At 38.5% G+C, this 21,795-nt stretch overlaps 1 protein-coding gene across 4 annotated transcripts in view; it reads left to right on the forward strand.

The window, feature by feature from the left end:
• Positions 1-21,795, forward strand: part of ppp2r5eb (protein phosphatase 2, regulatory subunit B', epsilon isoform b) — a 94,217-nt gene that overhangs the window by 68,969 nt on the left and 3,453 nt on the right. For 3 of the 4 annotated variants that reach the window (XM_078562237.1, XM_078562240.1, XM_078562239.1), the window contains 7 exons: positions 3,530-3,589; positions 4,875-4,983; positions 7,737-7,790; positions 7,886-7,936; positions 12,898-13,017; positions 17,066-17,193; positions 21,013-21,114. In XM_078562237.1, coding sequence (XP_078418363.1) covers positions 3,530-3,589; positions 4,875-4,983; positions 7,737-7,790; positions 7,886-7,936; positions 12,898-13,017; positions 17,066-17,193; positions 21,013-21,114 — 624 coding nt within the window. The remainder of the gene's footprint in view (positions 1-3,529; positions 3,590-4,874; positions 4,984-7,736; positions 7,791-7,885; positions 7,937-12,897; positions 13,018-17,065; positions 17,194-21,012; positions 21,115-21,795) is intronic. The other variant, XM_078562238.1, reaches the window with a different exon arrangement.

A 21,795-nucleotide genomic window follows, 5' to 3' on the forward strand; every position in this document is an offset into this window, starting at 1 on the left:
GGAGAGACCTATGCTATCAATGCTGCAAGGAGGGAGTTTTAACCAGTAAGTTTCAAATTGAATCAGACTCTCTCTAGCCACCTTCTCTTATCCTTAATCACCCACAACCCCTATCCTTTCTAACTGTATCCTTCCTGAAACTCCCCACCACTAAATTGCTGACTGTGGCACTCTCTAACTCTCAACTCCATGGCTCTCGACCCTCCATACGTTATAATTTCTCTACAGCTACTGATGTGCTCAACATTCCCTCTGCTATTGTTCAATGTTCCCTTTAAAATTTAGCTGTTGTGCATAGCCTGTTTGTTTTCTCCCTTTTTAGTGTGCGTTCTCTACAAATTTTTTGCACGCTTGCGCACATAAGAAATGGAGCAGAAGTAGACCATACAGCCCTTTGAACCCGCTCTGTCATGGCTGATTTTTGGCTTCAACTCCACTTGCCTGCTTGCCCCCATATTCCTTGATTTCTCAAGAGATCAAAAATCTGTTTGCCTCAGCCTTAAATATATTCACCATTGGACCATCCACAACCCTCTGGAGTAGAGAATTCCAAAGATTCACAACCCTGAGTGAGGAAATTCCTCCTCTTCTCAATCCTAAATGATCAGCCCCTTATTTTGAGACTCTGCCCCCGTGCTCTAGATTCCCCAGCCAGGGGAAACCAGCTCTGTCTACCCTGCCAAGCCATTTAGAATCTTACATGTTTCAATGAGATTGCCTCTCATTTTCCTAAACTCCAGAGGATATAGCCCAATTTACTCAACCTCTCACCGTAAGGCAATCCATTAGATATGGAGACCAAAACTGCATGTAGTATTACAGGTGTGGTCTCATCGAAGCCCTGTACAATTGTAGCAAGGCTTCTTTATTCTTGTGCTCCAATCCTTTTGCAGTAAAGGTCAACATCCCATTGCTTTCCGAATTGCTTGCTATTCCTTGTACGAGTATACCCAAGTCCCTCTGAACTTCAACATTTACAAGTTTCGATGCCTTTTAAAAATATTCTGCTTTTCTATTATGACCAGAGTGAATAACCTTATACTTGCCCACATTATATTCCATCTGCCACCTTGTTGCCCACTCACTTAACCTACCTATATCTCTTTGCAATCTCTGTGTACTTCTCTCAGCTTACATTCATATCTAGCTTTGTATTGTCAGCAAACTTCAATACATTACTCTGTCCCTTTGTCTAAATCATTAACTTACGAACATACAGATTAGGAGCAGTAGGCCCTTTGGCCCTTTGAACCTGCTTTGCCATTCAATAAGATCATGGCTGATCTGATTGTGGCCTCAACTCCACAATCCACCTACTCCTGATAACCTTTGAGTCCTTTGTTTGTCAAGAATCTATCTACCTCTGCCTTAAAAATATTCATTGACCCTGACATCACTGCTCTCTGGGGAAGAGCGTTCCAAAGATTCACGACTGTGAGGGAAAAAAAATTCTTCTAACCTCTGTCTGAAATGGGAGACCCCTTATTTTAAACTGTATCCCATAATTCTAGCCTCTCCAACACGGGGAAACATCCTTTCAGCGTCCACCTTGTCAGGTTCCCTCAGGATCTTATAAGTTTCAGTAAGGTGACCTCTCAATCTTCTAAACTCCAATGGATACAGGTCCTGCCTGTCCAACCTTTCCTCGTAAGATAACCTCTCCATGCCCCCCTGCCCCCACCAAAATCCCAGGTATCAGTAGAGTGAACCTTCACTGAACTGCTTCTAACACATTTGTATCCTTTCTTAAGTAAGGAGACCAAAACTGTACTCTAGATGTGGTCACACGAACTCCATGTGCAACTGTAGCAAATTCATATAGATTATAAATAGCTGAGGACCCAGCACGGATCCTTGCGGCACTCCAGAAGTCACAGCCTGCCAACTTGAAAATGCCCCCTTTACCCCTATACTTTGCTTCCTGGCTGATAACCTATCCTCTAGGCTATTATATTACCCCTAACTCCATGAACCTTTATTAATCTTTTGTGGCACCTTTTCGATGCCTTTGGAAATCCAAATATACTACATCTACTGGTTTCCCTTTATCTACCCTGCTAGTTAAATCCTCAAGAAACTAAACATTTTGTCAAGCATTATTTTCCCTCTGTAAAACCATATTGACTTTAACTGATCATAGTACTAAGTGCATTATTAAGACTTAATAGATTCCAGCATCTTCCCAACGACTGCTGTCAGGCTAACTGACCTGTAGTTCCCTCTTTCCTCTTTTCTGATTGAAAAGGGAGTCAAAAGTTATGGGGACAGGAAGGAAAGTAGAGTTAAAGCCACAATCTGATCAGCCATGATCTTACTGACTTGCAGAGCAGGCTCGAGGGGATGAATGGCCTACTCCTGTTCCTACTTCTCATGTTCTTACGTTTGTTCTTTCCCACCTTTCTTGAATAGTGGAGTTACATTTGCTAACTTCTAATAGTCTAGGGAATTTTGGAGAATCATAAACAGTGCATCCACTATCTCTGCAGTTACCTCTTTTAGAATCCTAGCATGTAGGCCATCACGTCGTGGGGATTTGTCGAATTTTAGTCCCTTAAGTTTCTCTAATACTTTTTCTCTGATATTAATTATCCTAAATTCCTCAGTCTTAACAGCCCCTTGGTTACCCTCAATTTCTTTTGTAATTTCTGTGTTGTACTTTGAAGACAGTATTTGTTCAATGTCTCTGCCATTTCCTCATGATTTCTCCTGTCTCTGCCTCTGAGACCAACGTTTACTTTTTAAAAAGCAAAATACTGTGAATGCTGGAAATACTTAGCAGGTCAGACAACATCAGTGGAGAGAAACAGTTAACATTTCAAGGTGACCTTTCACCAAAATATGTTTACTTTAGCTACTCTCTTCCCTTTATAAACTTGTAAAGGCTCTTACAATCTGTTTTTATATTCCAGGCGGGTTTACTCTCATTCTATTTTTTTTCTGATCACCAGATCTAGCTTAACCACATAAAGCTGTCTTGGGCTTCAATGCCATCTGCTAAAGCTGTCCACCACTGTAGGATCATTTTGGAGGATAAAGATAACTCCACACCCCATTTCTGTATTGTTAATGTCTACTTAAACCCCTCTCCCCTGACATCTCAGAAGTGTAAGGTGAACAACAGGCTGGATTTAGAGGAACTCCAGGCTCTCGGAGGGTTGTAGGGCTGAGGAAGTAGCAGAAATAAGCTGGGGCTTTCGTTTTACTCTACGGTTTTCTCAGTGAGCCAAGTAACAAAATATGGTATGCTGGTCACACAAGTGTTAAGAAATTACATGTGTGACATTTCTTTTGGCTATCCAGCTAGCAATATATTGATTATATCAACATCCTGCAGATAATATCTGGTTTGAATTCACTATTTGAGAATATTAAAATGGTGCCTTTAAGTTTAAATGTTTTGCTGATGTTTGCGCATTGATATTACAAGTTTCAGTGTTCTGCATTGTTATTTCCTCATCATTTTTCCCCAATGAAATTGCAGTGTTGCTTGTTGTTTAAGCACATACAGTTAACTTGGTTCTCTTTGCAGATTTGTTTATGAAACAGAACATTTTAATGGTGTAGCAGAACTTCTGGAAATATTAGGAAGGTAAGCAGCCACACATTCCGATGTTTCTAATTTTTCCCCTTCTATCTTGAAGTTGTTGAATCAAGCTGGGTTACAATTTCATAGCATTCTGGTGCCTTTCCCAAGTGATTGTTCTTTGTTTAGCTCAACTGGAGCAGTGCTAGTTAATTAGTTGGTTGGGGGAACATCATGACCAAGCCTTGCCAGCAGCTACACAAATTCATTTTTCAGCATGATCAGAGGTTGGAACACTAGCTGATTACTTTTTTTAACCTTCTTAGTCTAGGTGTACTGAGGAAAATCTTTATTAAAGACATGTATAATGTGTATATCCCTCACACTCATGATATTGCATCTTGTTACAGATGTAAAGTAAAAGAAATTGGTTGTAGATACTTCAGTGCTAAGTTCTTCTGAGCTGCAGCCAGATATTTACCAGCAGGTACATTTACCTCCTAAATGGCTTCAGGAATTTGCAAGCAGCTGCAGTTAGCTGTTTTTGCTTATTTAGAACACTTCTCTGCCAGGCGTATTTGAACAGTGGCCCTAGTGGGTCAGGCGATGTTGAACATAGCTGCATCTTAATAGTTAAGTACCATAATGTACTCCTGCTTGTATTACAACAATATGCATTGCTTTCTTTAGTAAATAGCTTGCATAACATATAAATAGTGCATTGTTTCAGTTTGTTTTAAGTGGCTTGCTGGCCTTCATTTCTCTTCTCTTTGCCCTCAAAAGAATCTAATCTCTTTGAGGTGTGGTTGGGAAGGAAAAAAATAGGAAAGGAGAGAGAGCCATATGGACTGAAGATTCCTCAGCGAGATATCAATGCCATTCTGTAGCTGTCTTCCCAAAATTTTGTTTTAAAACTTGGTAGTTAAAATGAGCATTTTTGCAACCTGTTATATTTTCCTGACTAGCTGTGAAAGTTGGTTTTGAAAATATTAATGAATTAATATCATTAAGATTTTCTAATCTCTCTCTCATTCTGTTGCTCTTACTTGCCACAGTGTTGTGCATACTAGCTATAATAAGTTTGGATGTTTAGGCAGGGTGGGGGCATCCTCTTGTTAATTCGGTCAGACAAGACAGACATCTAGGCTTGTACAATTTGATGAACAAATACCTGGTATGCTTAAAAATATGAACATTGAGTCTAACATTTGAGAATATCATTGCTGTAAATTGGGGCTGTTTCTTTTTTTAATATAGATCCTTTGTATAAAGTTCCCAGACAAAGGGTATTGTATTTGTATGTAAGGCTGTAGTATTAGGTGGATAATCTTTCCTGTTTTTCTGTTGACAGTATAATAAATGGGTTTGCATTGCCTCTGAAGGCTGAACACAAACAATTTCTGGTTAAGGTTCTGCTCCCTTTGCATACTGTGAGGACTTTATCACTTTTTCATGCACAGGTAGGAATGTTGCTTTGTCCATTTATATTATAATTATCTAGTACTCAATTGTTCAGCACCTACATCCAGACAGAAAATTGCTCTTATCCACAGGAGAAAATCATCATGGATATCATCCATTTGTGAACTTTGCACCGTATATGGCAGGCATGACTATTCTCATTCCACTGTAAACTGAGCCTCCATTTTGTGATAATTTTTGACAGGAGAAAATAATTAAAACTATGAATCAAACTTTTATCCCAAATAGAGGGGGGGGAAGTGCATGAAATATGGCCATTTATCAATTCTTTTTGACAATCTTTTGCAAAGTTTGATAGCATTCTCTGACACCAAAGCTAAAACACTTGTGATCTTTAGTATGTTATGTCTTTGGGTTTGTTCAATCTTATTTGACTCCAACTTACCCTCTGGTTATTTGGCAACAAATCTGGGTTTATTATGGATTTTTCCCAGTCATCAACTTAGACAACACTTATCTTTGTTTTTCCATGGTCTCATGATTTTTCAAAGTGTGATGCCTGGAGTTTATTTGGAAGGTTATTCTGGGATGTCAGAACTGGATTCTTTCAGAAAATAAACAAAATGTCATGGAGAATATTCACAGGACTGTTCCAAAATGGATGCTGAGATGGGGAAGCGTGCCATGATTTCTTTTGAGTTCCACGCAACCTCTTCTGTCTATGAAGGGGCTGATTCCAGTGTTACAATTTTGGAATGATATAACATTGGTCCTTTTTAAGATTTTGGCCAACAGTTAAGTTATTCAGTTTTCACCACAGTTTTTAAAGTAATTTGATGTAGTCATCCTGTGACACTAATTTGAGATCAAGATACATCAATCCTCTCACTACATCCTGCCTGTATCTTATAAAGAACAGATCAGGGCATTAGTTGAGGATATCCCCATAATGGACTTAATCTCCACTCGGTTCATGGCACTGCCTCAGAAGGGCCACTCATAGAACTTAGTTCACCAGCTTCAGGTTGGCATGTGGCAAGTGCATTTGAACAATGTATTCAAAACTCTTGTGTACTTTACCCAATTTTCAAATTAGCAGTTTTTCTATAAAGGGTAAGAAAAAAAGGAAGGGGCAAGTTAGAGCTGCCTGAGATTCTGCTTATCATGCGGACGAAGCACATATCCCTTTTGATAAATACTTTGTTTAAATTGCAAGCTGGGGGTCTAATTACAAGAACTTAACATTTTCTCAGTTAAATTTTGCTAATTCTTGTCTTGGCAAGAAGTGTTAATGAACTGCATTTAGTGGCGGGCCAGACTCTGTTTAGCATCCTCTGAAGTTTAATTTTGCACTTTTTTTCCATCCTACCCCCACCCACACAACACCCTACGTTCCTCAAACACCACCCCCCAATATGCCGCCCGCACCCGGCCCTCCCGCGACCCTGGCCCCATGCCCGGCCCGCCTGCGCCCCTGGCCCCGCACCCGGCCCGCCCAAAGGACACCTTGGTTAATTGATGAGTTCCACATTATCCATGTTATGTTTATTGAAGGAAAATGAAGTTGTTTCAGAAAATGCCGCTGTTTCGGTTATTATCTCAAGACTAATCAGACAGATTAACGTTTCATGTGTAGACAATTAATTATAGTTGCAAGTTGAGGCAAAAAGTGTTGACTCAAAAATTATCTAGTATTTTCTTCAGAGGCTGAGGCACTTGTTGCATTTCCAGCGGTTTGTTTTTATTTCAAATTTACTACTTTTATTTTTTACCTTTCTAATGGTGATGTGCAGCATTTTATACAGGGTCTTTATTCACAATGAAAGCCTCTCCATCACCGCCCTCCTTAAAACTTATCTCTTTTACTAAGCTTTTAGATTCCTCATACCTCCACCTTTTGCATGGCATTGAATTTTTTCTACATGCTTCTGTAAAGCACCTGGCAATGTTTCTCTACATTAAAAGTCAAATTTAATTGTTATTCTATTAAACCATTGAGTTACTGTGGAGCAATTGTGCAATTTATGGTTTTATCATTCTTCTCATAGGAATTTTGACATTTAAAAAGTTTAATTTCTCTGTCTATTTCAATGCTGTGGTTTTGGCTATCTAACAACAAACTGCAAGAGTGGGAAATGCTTAAAGTTGCGTGGATAGCAAAATCTTTCCACATATCAAGTTAAACACAAAGTTAATTAATATGACCTCCTTGATATGGCTTAATTTACATTGTATGTTTCACTAGGTGGTAATTATAACTCAGGAAAATAACATGAATATCTGCCTTTCACTACTACAGTATCACCATTTACAAGCATGGTTATAGTTAGATTTGCACAGCGAGGGAAGGCTGGAAAGAAAACAATGAAGCATTTTTATTTCAGAATTTTCACAAATTCTTTCACCATATACCACCCATTTGTTATAGTGGGCAAGTTGCATTGTCACCTCCTATAAGTGGTGGGAACTGTATTAAGGTAATAAGACCTAATACCACACTATTCAAAGATAATACCTTGCAGAAGAACCATCAAAATCCACTTTCATTTCTCCTCTTTCTCATCTCATTTCTTCTGTCTTTGTAAGCTCAAGGATGGGCAGGTATTTAAGGCCAAGCCTGATTATGGTTCATGACAGATTGCCATGCTCTTAATTAATTTTCTGTGCATATTGCACAAAAATGGCTATTGAGCCTTTTGGCTCGGATGTGATAGAATCAGTGAATATTCTCTTTTTTAAAAAGTTTGTTCTTTTTACTAGCTTTAACAGTCATTTTACTTTTCTTTAACAGTTGGCATATTGCATTGTACAGTTTCTAGAAAAAGATCCAGCATTAACTGAATCGGTACGTTTCGCTAATGTTTCTCAATTAGTGCTTTGTTTTTTAAAAAACTTTAAAGTGGGTTGACCTTAAAATATTTGCCCTGCATGTTTCTTCAGGTCATCAGGGGTTTGCTAAAGTTTTGGCCAAAAACTTGCAGTCAAAAAGAGGTAAGCAAACAGTTTGAATCCACGCTTTCCTGAATATGTACAAAGTGGGTAGGGTGATGTAATTATTAATGATGAAAAATTTTAATTACAAAAAAGAAAAGCGATTGTTCACTGTTAAGTCACTCCAGTTGCTTCCATAGCACTTTTAAGCACTTAAATGCACTGATTTAGAGTATCTTTATAATTGTGTTCTGCATATGTTTCTATTAACTTTTATCATTCCAAGGATAAGCTCCTATTTCAAAACAACTTATTGGAAAGTTTAAAATATACTTTTTTCATTCTTGTAGATCAGAATACAGAATAAGGGATCTAATATCAAGCACTTAGATATTTATTAGGATCCCACCACAAAAAGCATTTACAACCCCATAATTACTAGAGTTAAAAGCTATGAAACAGCCACATTCATGTATCTTCTATTAAGCCCTTTTGTGAGCATATTTACATGCTGTGTATATGGTTTCCTATATAGCTTGAAGGCCGGCACTTAACGTATTAATACCGATTTTGAATTTTTTATATTTTGAAGATTTGTTGTAAGAATGTGCAAATTTTTAACCAGCTTTTGCTTCTGTAAGAATGGAGCATTCAGGTAGAAGCATAGAATCATAGAATTGTTACAGCACAGAAGGAGGCCATTCAGCCTGCCGTGTCTCTGCTGGCCCTCTGAAGCAGCAAATCATCTATTACCGTATGGTTTTTTTCCCCATAGCTCTGCACATTCTTTTTTAGATAATTCAATTCCCTTTTGAAGGTCTCGATTGAACCTGCCTCCATCGCACTCAGGCAGTGCGTTCCAGATCCTAACCATGTACTCTGTGGAAAAAGCTTTTCCACATGTCGCCATGCTGCTTTTGTCAGTTATCTTAAATCTGTGCCCTCTGGTTCTCAATCCTTCCACCAATGGGAATAGTCTCTTCCTGTCTACTCAGTCCGTACCCCTCATGATTTTGAATACCTCTGTCAGATCTGTTCTCAACCTTCTCTAAGGAGAACAGTCCCAACTTCTCTAATCTACCTACATAACTGAAGTTAGTCATCCCTGCTACCACTCTTATGAATCTTTACTGCACTCTCTGTAATGCCTCCACATCCTTCCTAAAGTGTGATGCCCAGAACTAGACGCAGTACGCTAGCTGGGGCCAAACTGGTGTTCTATGCAGGTTTAACACGACTTCCATGTACTCTATGCAACTATTTATGTCTAGGATGCTAGACATACTATACTAGGATGCCATCTGCTTTATTAACCGTGCTCTCAAAATGCCCCGCCACCTACAATAATTTCTGTACATAAACAGTCAGGTCCCTGTGCTCCTGCACCCAGTTTAGAATTGTACTCTTTATTTTATATTGTCTCTCTGTGTTCTTCCTCCCAAAATGAATCACTTCACATTTCTCTGCATTAAATTTCATCTGCCACTTATCTGTCCATTCCACCAACCACCAACCTTTATATGCCCTTTTGATGCTCCACACTACCCTCCTTGCGGTTCACAGTACTTCCGCGTTTTGCATTGTCTGCAGATTTTGACATTGTGCCCGGTATACCAAAGTCCAGATTATTAATATGTATAAAGAGGAGCAGGGATCCTAACACCCCTGGGGAACTTCACTATAAACCCTTACTCCAGCCTGTAAAACAACCATAACAACCTCTGTTAATCATACTATCCTCTGTTTTTCTGTTGTTCCACCAATTTCCTATCAGTATTGCTACTGTCCTTTTTATTCCATGAGCTCCAACATTGCTCACAAATTTGTGTGTGGCATCTTATAAAATGCCTTTCAGAAATCTGTGTACACCACATCAACAGCATTACCCTCATCAATCCTCTCTGTTACCTCATCAGAAACTCAAACAGTTTAGGTACACACTATTTGCCCTTGGCAAATCTGTGCTGGCTTCCCTTAAGTAGCCTACATTTGCCCAAGTGACTATTCATTTTTATCTGAATTATCATTTCTAAAAGTTTCCTCTTCGCTGAAGTTAAACTGACTGTCCTGTAGTTGCTGGGCTTATCTTTACCACCTTTTTTGAACAAGGGTGTAACATTTGCAATTCTCCAGTCCAGCGGCACCACCGCCGAGTCTAAGGAAGACTGGAAAATTATGGCCAGTGCCTCTGCACTTTTCCTCGGCATCCTTGGAAGCATCTCATCTGGTCCTGGTGTTTTCTCAACTTTAAGTACAGACAACCCATCCAGTACGACCTCCATAATAATTTTAAGCTCATCAGATGGTGCCCTGGCGGTTGGCAATTACCTTATCAGTAACACCCACCTCCCCCACCCAACTTCTTTCTAATACCATTATTAGGATTGTAACTTTGACTTCAGTTCTTTCATGTTGGTAGTTTAAATTGTTTGCTTCCTGTATATCCATAGCAACCATTATTGAAGTATTGTCAGAAAAGCTTAACTGATTATAGCCACCAATAATTTGGCTATAATTTCCATTATTTAAAAATGTAACATGATTATCTATCACTAATTGAAATGATTGTTTTGGACAAACTGCAGCATATTGATAATTCATACAGGTGAATGAGCATTGACCATATTAGATCAGTTGTTGGATATTCGCTTGGATGTGAACTAAATATACAGGTTGTATACATTTAAATCAGGAAGTGGGAGAATAGCTAGCAGTGAAATCCAGACTTAAATTGATTAAATCAATGTGCACAGTCTCTCATTTCTAATGAAAACAGATTTTGGTATGCTGTGACCAAGTTTCATGTTTTGATGTATAAAATGTTCATTTTTGTTTCCAAATTTATAATTTTTAAAGTTTTGAAGTCTCTAGTTTCTTTTTCCATAAACTTATATAAGCTTTGCTTCATAGAAACTTTCACGTTTTTAAAAAAAATATCATACCATTTCATAGGCTTGTGCCTTAAAATTATTTTTCTAAGATGCATACATGTCCTGGTGTCACAATTTCCATCTGTTCCCACTTCCCCATTGCACGGTGAGATCATCTATGTTCTGTGTGTCAGGTATGATTGACGGCCAGTCATCTCTGACACTGAACCAATCATATTCCAGGTTTCCAAGTCAGAATATGGGGACAGGCATTCCTGCTTATTCGGGTCACAGCAGCACCCCAAGACTTTGACAAAATAATGATCCTGGTGAAGTAGTAAGATTGCTTATTACTTTTCTTTTCTGCATCACGAGGAGTAGAATTTTCTAAATTAACCATATCTAGGACTATTGAATAAATCATCTGTAAACAAATCAAATCCTTTGTGCTTGACTAGGTTTGTGTTCCAGAATATAGGTTTTTGAGAGACTGTATTTAAACTCTCAACCTGTTGATAAACGGTAATTTTAAACTGTTGTGCATAAGAAGTGATGGCCAGGTAAAATACATATGCTCAGGTTTTACTTGGATTTGATAAAACCTATTTAAGACCCAAATTATAATTGGCAATATATAACAAAGATGGTTGTTGAAATATCAACTCTGACAAAGGCAGAAATATGGATTCAGTCACCTATAATAAACCCAAGCACAATTCACTTTTCTGTCGACTTGTGTAGGGTTGGGTTTATAATGGGTGGCCAATTCACTGCCACCTGTTTCACGCTTCTGTCAAAGTTGAAAATTCCACCTGTTATTTTGAAATTTAAGTTTAGTTTAAGCAATATTTAGAGATCCTTTGTGCCAAGATGCATTGTGACCACAGGGTGCTATGTCCTTAGTTTTTTTTTTCAAGTTTTCTAATGAGTTACACTTTTATATTTTTCTATCACAGGTTTCAAAATAATGCAATAATAATTTCAAAATAATGTGATATTTAAAAGAATTCATGTTTCTGAACTCAGTGTTTCTTTAAATAATTCTGTAATGTTAAGTGCTCCCCATCTTATGTAATGCTAATTCTTACTAGTATAAATTTTTAAATTTCCTAAGAAGTAGAGAAGGTGCTTTAAATGAGCAATAAAATACCAAAATGGAATGATCTTTTTTTATTGTATTGCATTTTTGTTAATACTGTTCAAGAGGGCAGCTCACCACCACTTTCTCAAGGGCAATTAGGGATGAGCAATAAATGCTAGCCCAGCCAGCAAAGCCCACATCCCATGAATGAATAAAAGAAAACCTAGCTCTTTCATTGATAAAACTCATTGGAATTAAATTATGGTTGGCCAACATGACAAAATGAAGACTGATTAAAAAGACACAGATGTGTTGTGAACTTTGCTAGCAAAATTTCTTATGATTGTTATACGGATTAGCAAATAAACAAAAAACATTCCCTTTTGCTCGTCTATTCAAATGTGCTCCCTGAAGACGGAAACATTATGCACAGAACAGCAGCACTTGACTTTAAGTTATTGATATTTTAGAAGGAATAAAGCAATCTTTTGGAATAATTCAAAGCACTGAATAGAATGAAGGCTATGTGATGTTCTGGGATCTCAAATGTCTCAGCTATTACGATTATATAATGGCACTGTACAGGTCAGAAGATCATGAGTTTGATTCCAGGCCTGTGCTGAGGCAGTAAGGATACTATTATAATTGACCTGTTTGCTCCCAGGCTAGATGGGAAAATATCATCCAGTCAGTAACAAGTGGTGGGAAGTGAATGTTGGGTGAGGGGGGATGTTTAGGCTCCACGTAGTCAAACAATCTGCCAAAAACACGCACATTGAAGATTGTCCACCTGGATGTAGTAACAGAGGGTTAGTTAGTGGCACTTGTAGAATGGTACCTTCAAGTGGTGGATACTTTTGGGAGGCATGGACAGGGAAGAAAATTAACACAAAGAAAAATGAGTGGATTCAAATGTACAGAATTTACAGAAATATTAACATGTTTTGAATTACATACATGTAAAGTTAGATGATTTATATTCAGGCAATTATAGAACGTGAAAATATTTTGTGTTGTGAAAATACGATGTAAATAAATGACGTTATTTATATTGCTTTATTTTAAACTAGGTCATGTTCCTTGGGGAGGTAGAGGAAATCTTGGATGTTATTGAGCCTACACAGTTTGTAAAAATTCAGGACCCGCTCTTCAAACAAATTTCCAGATGTGTTTCCAGCCCCCATTTCCAGGTTAGAAGTGTTTCTTGTTTTGTCCCTTAGATTAAAATATTATTCTAGTTGCACACAAAGTTCAGGGACTTTAACGTAAATTACTTCTGTAAATACAACAATAAAAAGTGCACTCGGTCTGCTAGTGCAGTAGATTAGTTTGTTGAGGGGGGGCTTTTGACAAATACATGATTTATTGCTTTACTGCTATATATGTTGGATATTGAAAAAAAAACCCTTCGAGCTTCAGGTTATATTTACTGTTTCATCTTTTTAGCAAATATTTGACCCTACAAAATAATAGTTCTGTAAGATTAAGTTGTGTCATAAACAAATTGTAGCCTCCACTTTGGCCTCTTTTCCTACTGAATGTTGACATATTTCTCATTGAAAATTCATATGGTTTGTGAGTACTTTTTATATGAAGGTTTTAATGAAATACTCATAACTGAGAAAATGAATACCATGCCTCTGAATTTCTGGGCAGTGATATAATTATAGCCAAGAAAAGCCCCATCACTAGGGGAAAAAATCAGGAGTTTTGGTAATCTTGACAAAGTTTTTCCTGAAACCTGGCTTCAGTCCTGGTTATGCTAGGCTTTTCAATACCAGTACATAATTATTTATACTTTCTGGCATGGTATACAAGCATTTGAAGGCTCTGATTTTTTTTTTTAATGGCTTAAACTGAGCTTTTGGCATTCTCTCCATTCAGTTAAAATGGTTTCCCATATATCACAATGTCCCTAGCCTGAATTGTGCACGTATCATTAAATTAGCACTGGTGGTAATAACCCAGTTAAAATAAGTGGGTAGATGCCAATCGGAAAATCCAGATTTGTGGCTCCATTCTGTGGGATACAGTCTGCAGGAAAATGAAGGAAGACCCACAGGTGAAATGTATCTATCTGTACAAAAATCAATTTTTCAAATGAGAGCTTTAATAAGAAATGTTGTGTACATTAATCTCAACATAATATTCATGCCATCACATTGCAATGGCATCTTGGTTATCTACATATTAAAAATAATTCCATGGATGATGGAAGACCAGTAGCAGTCCAAATGCTGATATTTTGTCTCTGAGCTTTGTCCTCTTCACTGATGCAAGAGCACTGGCTTTGGTATCCTGACATGTTATGGGACCAGATGAATCCTTAACCCTTTCAACCCAACGCCTCACTAAGGAGATATTTGGAGTTTACTGCCTAGTTTAGGTCCCGAAATGAATGAAGCTTAAATTGGCTCACCAAACTGATTTGCATCACGGTCCACGTTGAGTTTGAAGTTGCTGTACCAATTCTCATTTGGGATACCCATGAGCTGTTGAGTGAATGAAGAAAATCTTTTTGTCAAATCATCATAGAAGTCAGACTATAAGTCATGGACTAACTCCTATCCATTGACTACAAAATGACAACTGTCACTATTTAAATTTAGACAAAGTATACAAACAATGAATAGAAATAGTTAAGGACAGGGTTACCTAAATTGTAATAACAAATAATTAAGTTGCCTAACAATGAGTAAGAGGTTGTAGAAGTAATTCAATAATATTCCTGAATTCAGTATTGTTAGATCACAGTTTTATGAAATCATGGTTCAAATCATGATCCGAGACTGACATAAATTAGTGAAATTGATTTAGGATTAAACTCCCTAAGTATCTATCAAATTAACAGCAATGGATAAACCATTTTTAAAAATATTTAATCGTTTACATAGGCTAGGCAAGCATTTATTGTCCATCCCTAATTGCTGCTGAGAAGTTCTGGTGAGTTGCTGCCTTGAACAGCAGCCCACGTGATGTAGGTCCACCCATAGTGCTGTTAGGAAGGGAGTCCAAGGATTTTGAACCAGCGATAGTGAAAGAATGGCAGTATAGTTCCAAGTCAGGATGGTGTGTGACTTGGACGGGAAACTGTAGGTGATAGTGTTCACGTGCATCTGCTGCCCTTGTCCTTCTAGGTGGTAGAGGTCACTGGTTTGGAAAGTCCTGTTGAAGGGAGCTTGGTGAGTTGCTGCAGTGTATCTTGTAGAGGGAGTGAATGTTGAAGGTAGTGGATGGGGCACTCATCAAGTGGGCTGCTTTGACTTGGGTGGTGTCGAGCTTCTGGAGTGTTGTTGGAGCTGCACTCATCCAGGCAAGTGGAGAGTATTCCATCACACTCTGACTTATGTCTTGTAGATGGTGGACAGGCTTAGGGGAGTCAGGAGATGAATTATTCGCCGCAGAATTCCTAGCCTCTGACCTGCCCTTGTAGCCACAATATTTATATGGCTAGTCCAGTTCAGTTTCAGGTCAATAGTAACCCCCAAGATGTTGATAGTGGGGGAATTCCATGATAGTAATGCCATTTAATGTTAAAGGGAAGTGATTAGATTCTCTCTCGTTGGAGATGGTCATTGATTGCCTGGCACTTGTGTGGTGTGAATGTTACTTGCCACTTATTAGCACACCCTGAATGTTGCCCAGGTCTTGCTGAATAAGGACATGGACTGTTTCAGTATCTGACGAGTTGCAAATGGTGCTGAACATTGTGCAATCATCAGCAAACAGCCCCCACTTCTGACCTTATGATGAAGGAAAGGTCATTGATGAAGCAGCTGAAGATGGTTGGGCAGAGGATACCACCATATGGAAATCCTGCAGCGGCGTCCTGGGACTCAGATGATTGACCTCCAATAACCACAACCATCTTCATTTGTCCAATCTTTACATTTAAAAGTCTGTATGCAGTGGTTAACAATGCTTGCAGTGTTTATTTGAGCTTATCCTTAATGAGTCGCATGGTTGAATTGATCTTTCTCCTCCGATGGGATGATGGCATTAATGAGAAGTGATTGTGACATTAGAAAGAGATGAACTCTGGGCATGCCAGACTGACTTCCACTCTTTAACATTGCAATATGTTTTAACAAGGGGTCCAATATATCCAGGCATGGCATATTTATGTCCTACTAATGAGCTATATCTAGCCTAAGTATTCCATCATGGGCCTTTTAGCCTAAATAAATAATGTTGCTTTGAATAAACCTCTTCCTAGTTTAAATTAGTTTTGGTTTCCCAACCATTTCCAGCATTCAGTTTAACTGCTGATTTCATTGAAGCTGAAACACTATTTTGGGAACATATTTCTGATAGCTCAACATTGGTGAATCCAGTTAGTACGACAAGAACTCATCTGCCAGCCCACTGCTTCCCCATATATGCACCCATTGAGACTTGCTGTCATACTTCATGACGATCTGGCCAAAAATTCTTCCTGCTGCCAATTCCATCAGGCTGTTCCCTCCAACCCCTACTGATTATCTGGTGCCCCAGTGAAGCACCGTAGGACATTGTTAAAGCTATACTGTGTAAATTGGAGATGATGAGGTGATTAAAATTATTTAATTGAGGATTTATTGAATAAAACCAAAGGACCAAATGTATTGGCAAATTTTAGCCTCTTAAGTATGTCTTTGGCCATTGTTTATTTATACAGATCACAAAAATCATTATTTGAATGATTAATCTGCTTAAGCAGGTCATTGAATTCCAGAAAGTAATTATTTCCTTCTCCACCTGAAGAGATTCACTTGCGGTATGCTTGCATGATTCAAAAGATGTGGCACTGTCAATGAGATGTAGCTCTTCGTGATTTATAGTGTAAATGAGCGCTAAATCAGTGGAGATAAAGGCTTTAATGCCTCTATGCATGTGCACCTCGCTGCATATTGATTCGTGCACAAAATTTTTCCAAATTTTGGAGAAACAATAGTTCAGTTAAGTGCCAGCACTCTAGGCAGTTGTGTTCATGACTGTCCACAGTGGAGTACTGGAGACTGATCTCAATGGAGTAAAAACATACAGATCTGTTTTAACAGATTCTACTTTTAATAAGTGCTTTTGTTCCTGATTGTTGCATGGGAAATCACCAGTAGCTGTAACAAATCCAAAACATGTTTGGAGGGTACTCTCTAATGGAGATATCCTCTCCCTAGAGTTTATGCTGCGTATACAGAACAATGAAAATGTTTTGGTTAAATATTGCCGAAAATCTAATTGTTCTTCCTGTCTCTTAAGGTGGCTGAGAGGGCACTGTATTACTGGAACAATGAATACATTATGAGTCTCATAGAAGAGAACTCTGCTGTGATCCTGCCAATCATGTTTCCTAGCCTATACAGAATCTCTAAAGAACATTGGAACCCGTATGTATTTTTACATTTAAATGAAAATATTACTGTTGCCTTTTGAGAGCTTCATTTTTCTGTGTACTTTATGTAGTTCAGCAATGGCTCTGCCAGCATTATTCTCTTTAAACTAACACCTGAAAGCCTCCATTTTACCTTCCAATTTCATCCACCTTTCTGATTGCTCACTCTGGCAGAGTTCACTAGTGCTTAACCTTGTGTCTTGGTTAATCCTAATGTAGGTTTCATACTGAACATGGGTCCATCACTTAGACTGCCTGCTTATTTCTATCACCGCCCAGGGATAGAAGGTACTATAGCTAAATTTGCAGATGACACCAAAATAGGTGGGAAAGTAAGTTGCAATGAAGAAATAAATTTACAAATGGATATGGACAGGTTAGGTGAATGGGCCAAAATTTGGCAGTTTGAGTTTAACATGGATAAGTGTGAGGTTATCCATTTTGGTCAGAAGAATAAAAAGGCAACTTATTATTTAAATGAAGAGAAACTTCAGAATGCTTCACTGCAGAGGGATCTGGGTGTCCTCGTGCATGAATCGCTGAAAGCTAGTATGCAGGTACAGCAGGTAATAAGGAAGGCAAATGGAATTTTGGCATTTATTGCTAAAAGAATAGAGTATAAAAATAGGGAAGTGTTGGTGCAACTGTACAAGGCATTGGTGAGACTGCACCTGGAGTACTGTGCACAGTTTTGGTCCCCTTACTTGAGGTAGGATGTAATTGCATTGGAGGTGGTTCAGAGGAGGTTCACTAGATTGATTCCAGAGATGCGGGTCTTGCCTTATGAGGAGAGATTGAGCAGTTTAGGCCTATATTTGCTATAGTTTAGAAGGATGAGAGGAGATCTAATTGAGGTATATAAGATGCTAAAGGGGATAGACAAAGTAGACGTGGAGTGGATGTTTCCCCTTGTGGGGCATTCTAGAATGAGAGGCCATAGTTTTAGGCTAAGGGGTGGTAGATTTAAATCAGAGCTGAGGAGGAATTACTTTTCTCAAAGGGTCGTGAATCTGTGGAATTCACTATCTCAGAGTGCAGTGGATACCGGGACGCTGAATAAATTTAAGGAGGAGATAGACAGATTTTTAATTAGTAACGGGTTGAAAGGTTATGGGGAGAGGGCGGGAAATTGGAGCTGAGGCCGAAATGAGATCAGCCATGATCGTATTGAATGGTGGGGCAGGCTCAAGGCCTGTTCCTAGGTCTTATGTTCTTATCTCTATCTCGTCCCCGTAGTCACCAGAACTCTTGCCAGTATCTTCTTCACGTCTCTTCCTTCCTTGCTAACAGGCATCCCATCTCCACTTCACACAAACTCTACCTCATCCAGAACTGCGCCATCCTGTAGTAAATTCAGCTTACCTGGTGCTGCCCGCTCTCTCTCTCTATTTCCCCCCCCCCCCACCACACCACCACCCTACCATTCCAGGTCAGTTGCGCTTAACTTCCCCCCCACACCACTCCACAGCATATTGTACTACCCACACTTGGCAGCCTCTTCCAAATCTATTAGATTGCATACTATACTGTTCTAACTCCAGTTTATGGTGCTGAATGTCTTCCTCTCCTTCAAAGGCTCTTCAAAATTTGCCACTTCAACCTCACCTTCCCAACAATCCCTCCAACCCTTGCAGATTATCTGATGCCCCTGTGAAGCACCCTAGGACATTGTTAAAGTTATATTGTGTAAATTGGAGATGATGAGGTCATTAAAATAATTTGAGGATTTATTTAATAAAAGCGGGGAACCAAATGTATTGCCACATTGTAGATTATAACTGTCTTTGGCCAATGATTATGCGGATCACAAAAATCATTATTTGAATGAATAATTCACTTAAATTTATAGCAGTTCGTGGAATTCCAAAAAGTAACTATTTCTTTCTCCGCCTGAAGAGATTCACTTGTAATATGCTTGCATGATTCAAAAGATGTGCTTTTGTGAATGAAATGAAGTTCTTCCTGGTTTATAGTGTAAATGAGTGCTATATCAGTGGGGGGAAAAAAGCTTTGATGCCTTTATGCATATGCACTAGCTGTGTACTGACTCGTGCACAAAATTTTCTAAAGTTTGGAGAAACAACGGTCCAGGTAAGTGCTAGCAAAATTGGCACAAGGAAATGAGAGTCTGAGGAACGGGCATAGTGGTGGCTTGGTTTTGAGTGATGATAAAGGCTTACAGTTACCCTTTAGAAACAGCACCCTCTGTAGGAATAAAGGAGCATGCAGAAATACTGTGTCTGTATCTTCTGTTCCAATTTGAATAGTTATGCCATGTGTTTCATTTACTTTAAACCTTGCATATTCAAGGAGTTGTTCTCGGATTAGAGCAACATGTAGACACTTGTAATTTGAGTAATCGTTAACCGATTTTATCTTGATTTAATTTCAATCAAATTTTTTTAAACAGAAACATTCAGGATAAAAAATCTTCAGTAACACATTAGTTCCAATGTAGTGAAAAATGTACCCTAAGGTTGTTTTCTATACAGACGTCTATTTTTGGATTTTGTTTGGAGCAGATCTCAGCCATACAGTGCTGGAGAGGAGCAGATAACAAATTTACTGTAGTTCTTTCTTTAATTCTTTTAAAAGCCAAAATAGCTTGAGATTATTTATGTTCAAAAATTGAAGGCTTAGTTACTCTGAAATTATGTATGCATGTCACAACCATGTAAAAGGCATTTCCTTAAAGTGGTCTTTGAACTATGAATGTAGCCCCCTCTGAATTTGAGTGGTTCAATCCAAAAATAACCCAGCAGAGACAACTCTTAGTATTAAAGAAGATATGTTAGTTTATTACAAAACTACTGCTGAAAGTTATTTAGGTAAAAATGATCAAGCTATTAACTAAAATACAGATACAAAGATTAAAAGCAGATAAAGATAAAGGATACTTACAGATGAGATTTCTAATCAGTCTGAGATTTCATTGTGGGCCCTTTTCTTCATTTCCTGCTTTCTGAAGTGAAGGGGTTAAAACTTGAGGTTCGGTTTAGCAGCTATGATGGCTTCTGCATTCAACCAGCCAGAGTTTGCCTTTTTAAGGTTGGCTCAGCAGGTCAGCAGGTTTTTTAGGGGAGGGAGGAGGTTTCTTATTCCTCACTAATTCACCGGTTATGGCACTTGTAGATTGCCTGGACTCTTTCAGCTGAACAGCAGCTGATTTCTTAATACCTTCCTCTTTGCCTTCCCTTGGCCAAGAGCCCCCTCTGATGATTTTTCTCAGAATTCTTCCTGAGCCTCTGCACATAAAATGGCTGTTCTCAGGCATGCTTTATACAGTCCCAAATCTTAAAATGGCTGCTATGTTACTTTCGATGAAGCACTGTTCCACCAGGCAAAGAAGTTAGTCATGTTGAAGTCCTTTGAAGTCCCTTCCTGCCTCTTGTTCCCTCAGAAGCAAATAGGGCTTTTCATATCTTTTAGAATTCAATGGGCATCCCTGGAGGGGTCTTTGCAATTTAATGCCTCTTTGTAGCCAGGTCTAGCAATAGGAGTTTGACTTGGTTTGACGAAACATCAGAAGGTGCCATGTTGTCTGTCCATGCTTCCATTTTGATGAAGGCTTTTAAACTCAAATGTAAAGCTTTGAAAACAAATGTGCCTTTAAAATAGTTGTCCTTAAACTCTGTAGTATCATAATTGCATGTTTGTGACACACATCAGGAGTCATATTTTCTGGTAATCACTGGGATTTCTTAATATTCTTTCAATACTGGCATAATTTTTTCTGACGGATTTTTTAGGTGTTATTCATGCACACGTAACTTGGTTAAAACATATTTTCTAAGCATTGGTCTGTTTTGTGCAGGGCAATTGTAGCTTTAGTCTACAATGTACTGAAGGCTTTTATGGAAATGAACAGCCCTTTATTTGATGAGCTGACGGCAACCTACAAGTCAGATCGCCAGAAGTAAGATTTTAACTGCCTTTAATTTGGCTTATTTATAGATTAATGGTGGTATTGAACATAGGATTTTTAAAATTAGTTGTTTAGTAGTACAGAACTTGAGTATTGCTGAAAAGAGAGACATTTATTGTTGAAGCTTTTCGTTTTGCACTCATTAGGACAATTCGCAAGAATACCAAATGTAAGGGAACAACAATTTATACTTTGTGAGGAGAGAATGCTGATTGGTTGGCAAGTGGACTCTGGTAGAGGCATTGCCATGGGGAATTCACCAGTTGATGGTAACTAATAGTTAACTGCCAAGCATTTGGGAGCCCGAAAGACTGGCAGATCATATAAAACAGCATGTCCCTTCCACTGTTTGTAACAGACAAGGTACAGACCATATCCAACCAGCCTGTGCTTGCAAAACTCAGAATGTGACATCCAACATTAGCTGTGATCCCCGATTGAATAACGTTTGCTAAATAATCCTCAGTGTGCTAAGAATTACATTGGCAATCAATTTAAGATTGTCAGTTGGGTTTGCAGTGTGACGCATATGCGTGTACTGGAAGCTACATATATTAATACACAAAGGGCCCTGTTCTTTGCAGACAGAACACGCACAAACACTCTGCTTGTTTCAGCTAAACAAAATAAATGACAACCATTTGCTGGGCAGTGCCTTGACCAATTAGAGTT

The sequence above is a fragment of the Cetorhinus maximus genome, chromosome 18 (assembly GCF_964194155.1).
Source record: "Cetorhinus maximus chromosome 18, sCetMax3.hap1.1, whole genome shotgun sequence".
Classification (NCBI taxonomy): Eukaryota; Metazoa; Chordata; class Chondrichthyes; order Lamniformes; family Cetorhinidae; genus Cetorhinus; species Cetorhinus maximus.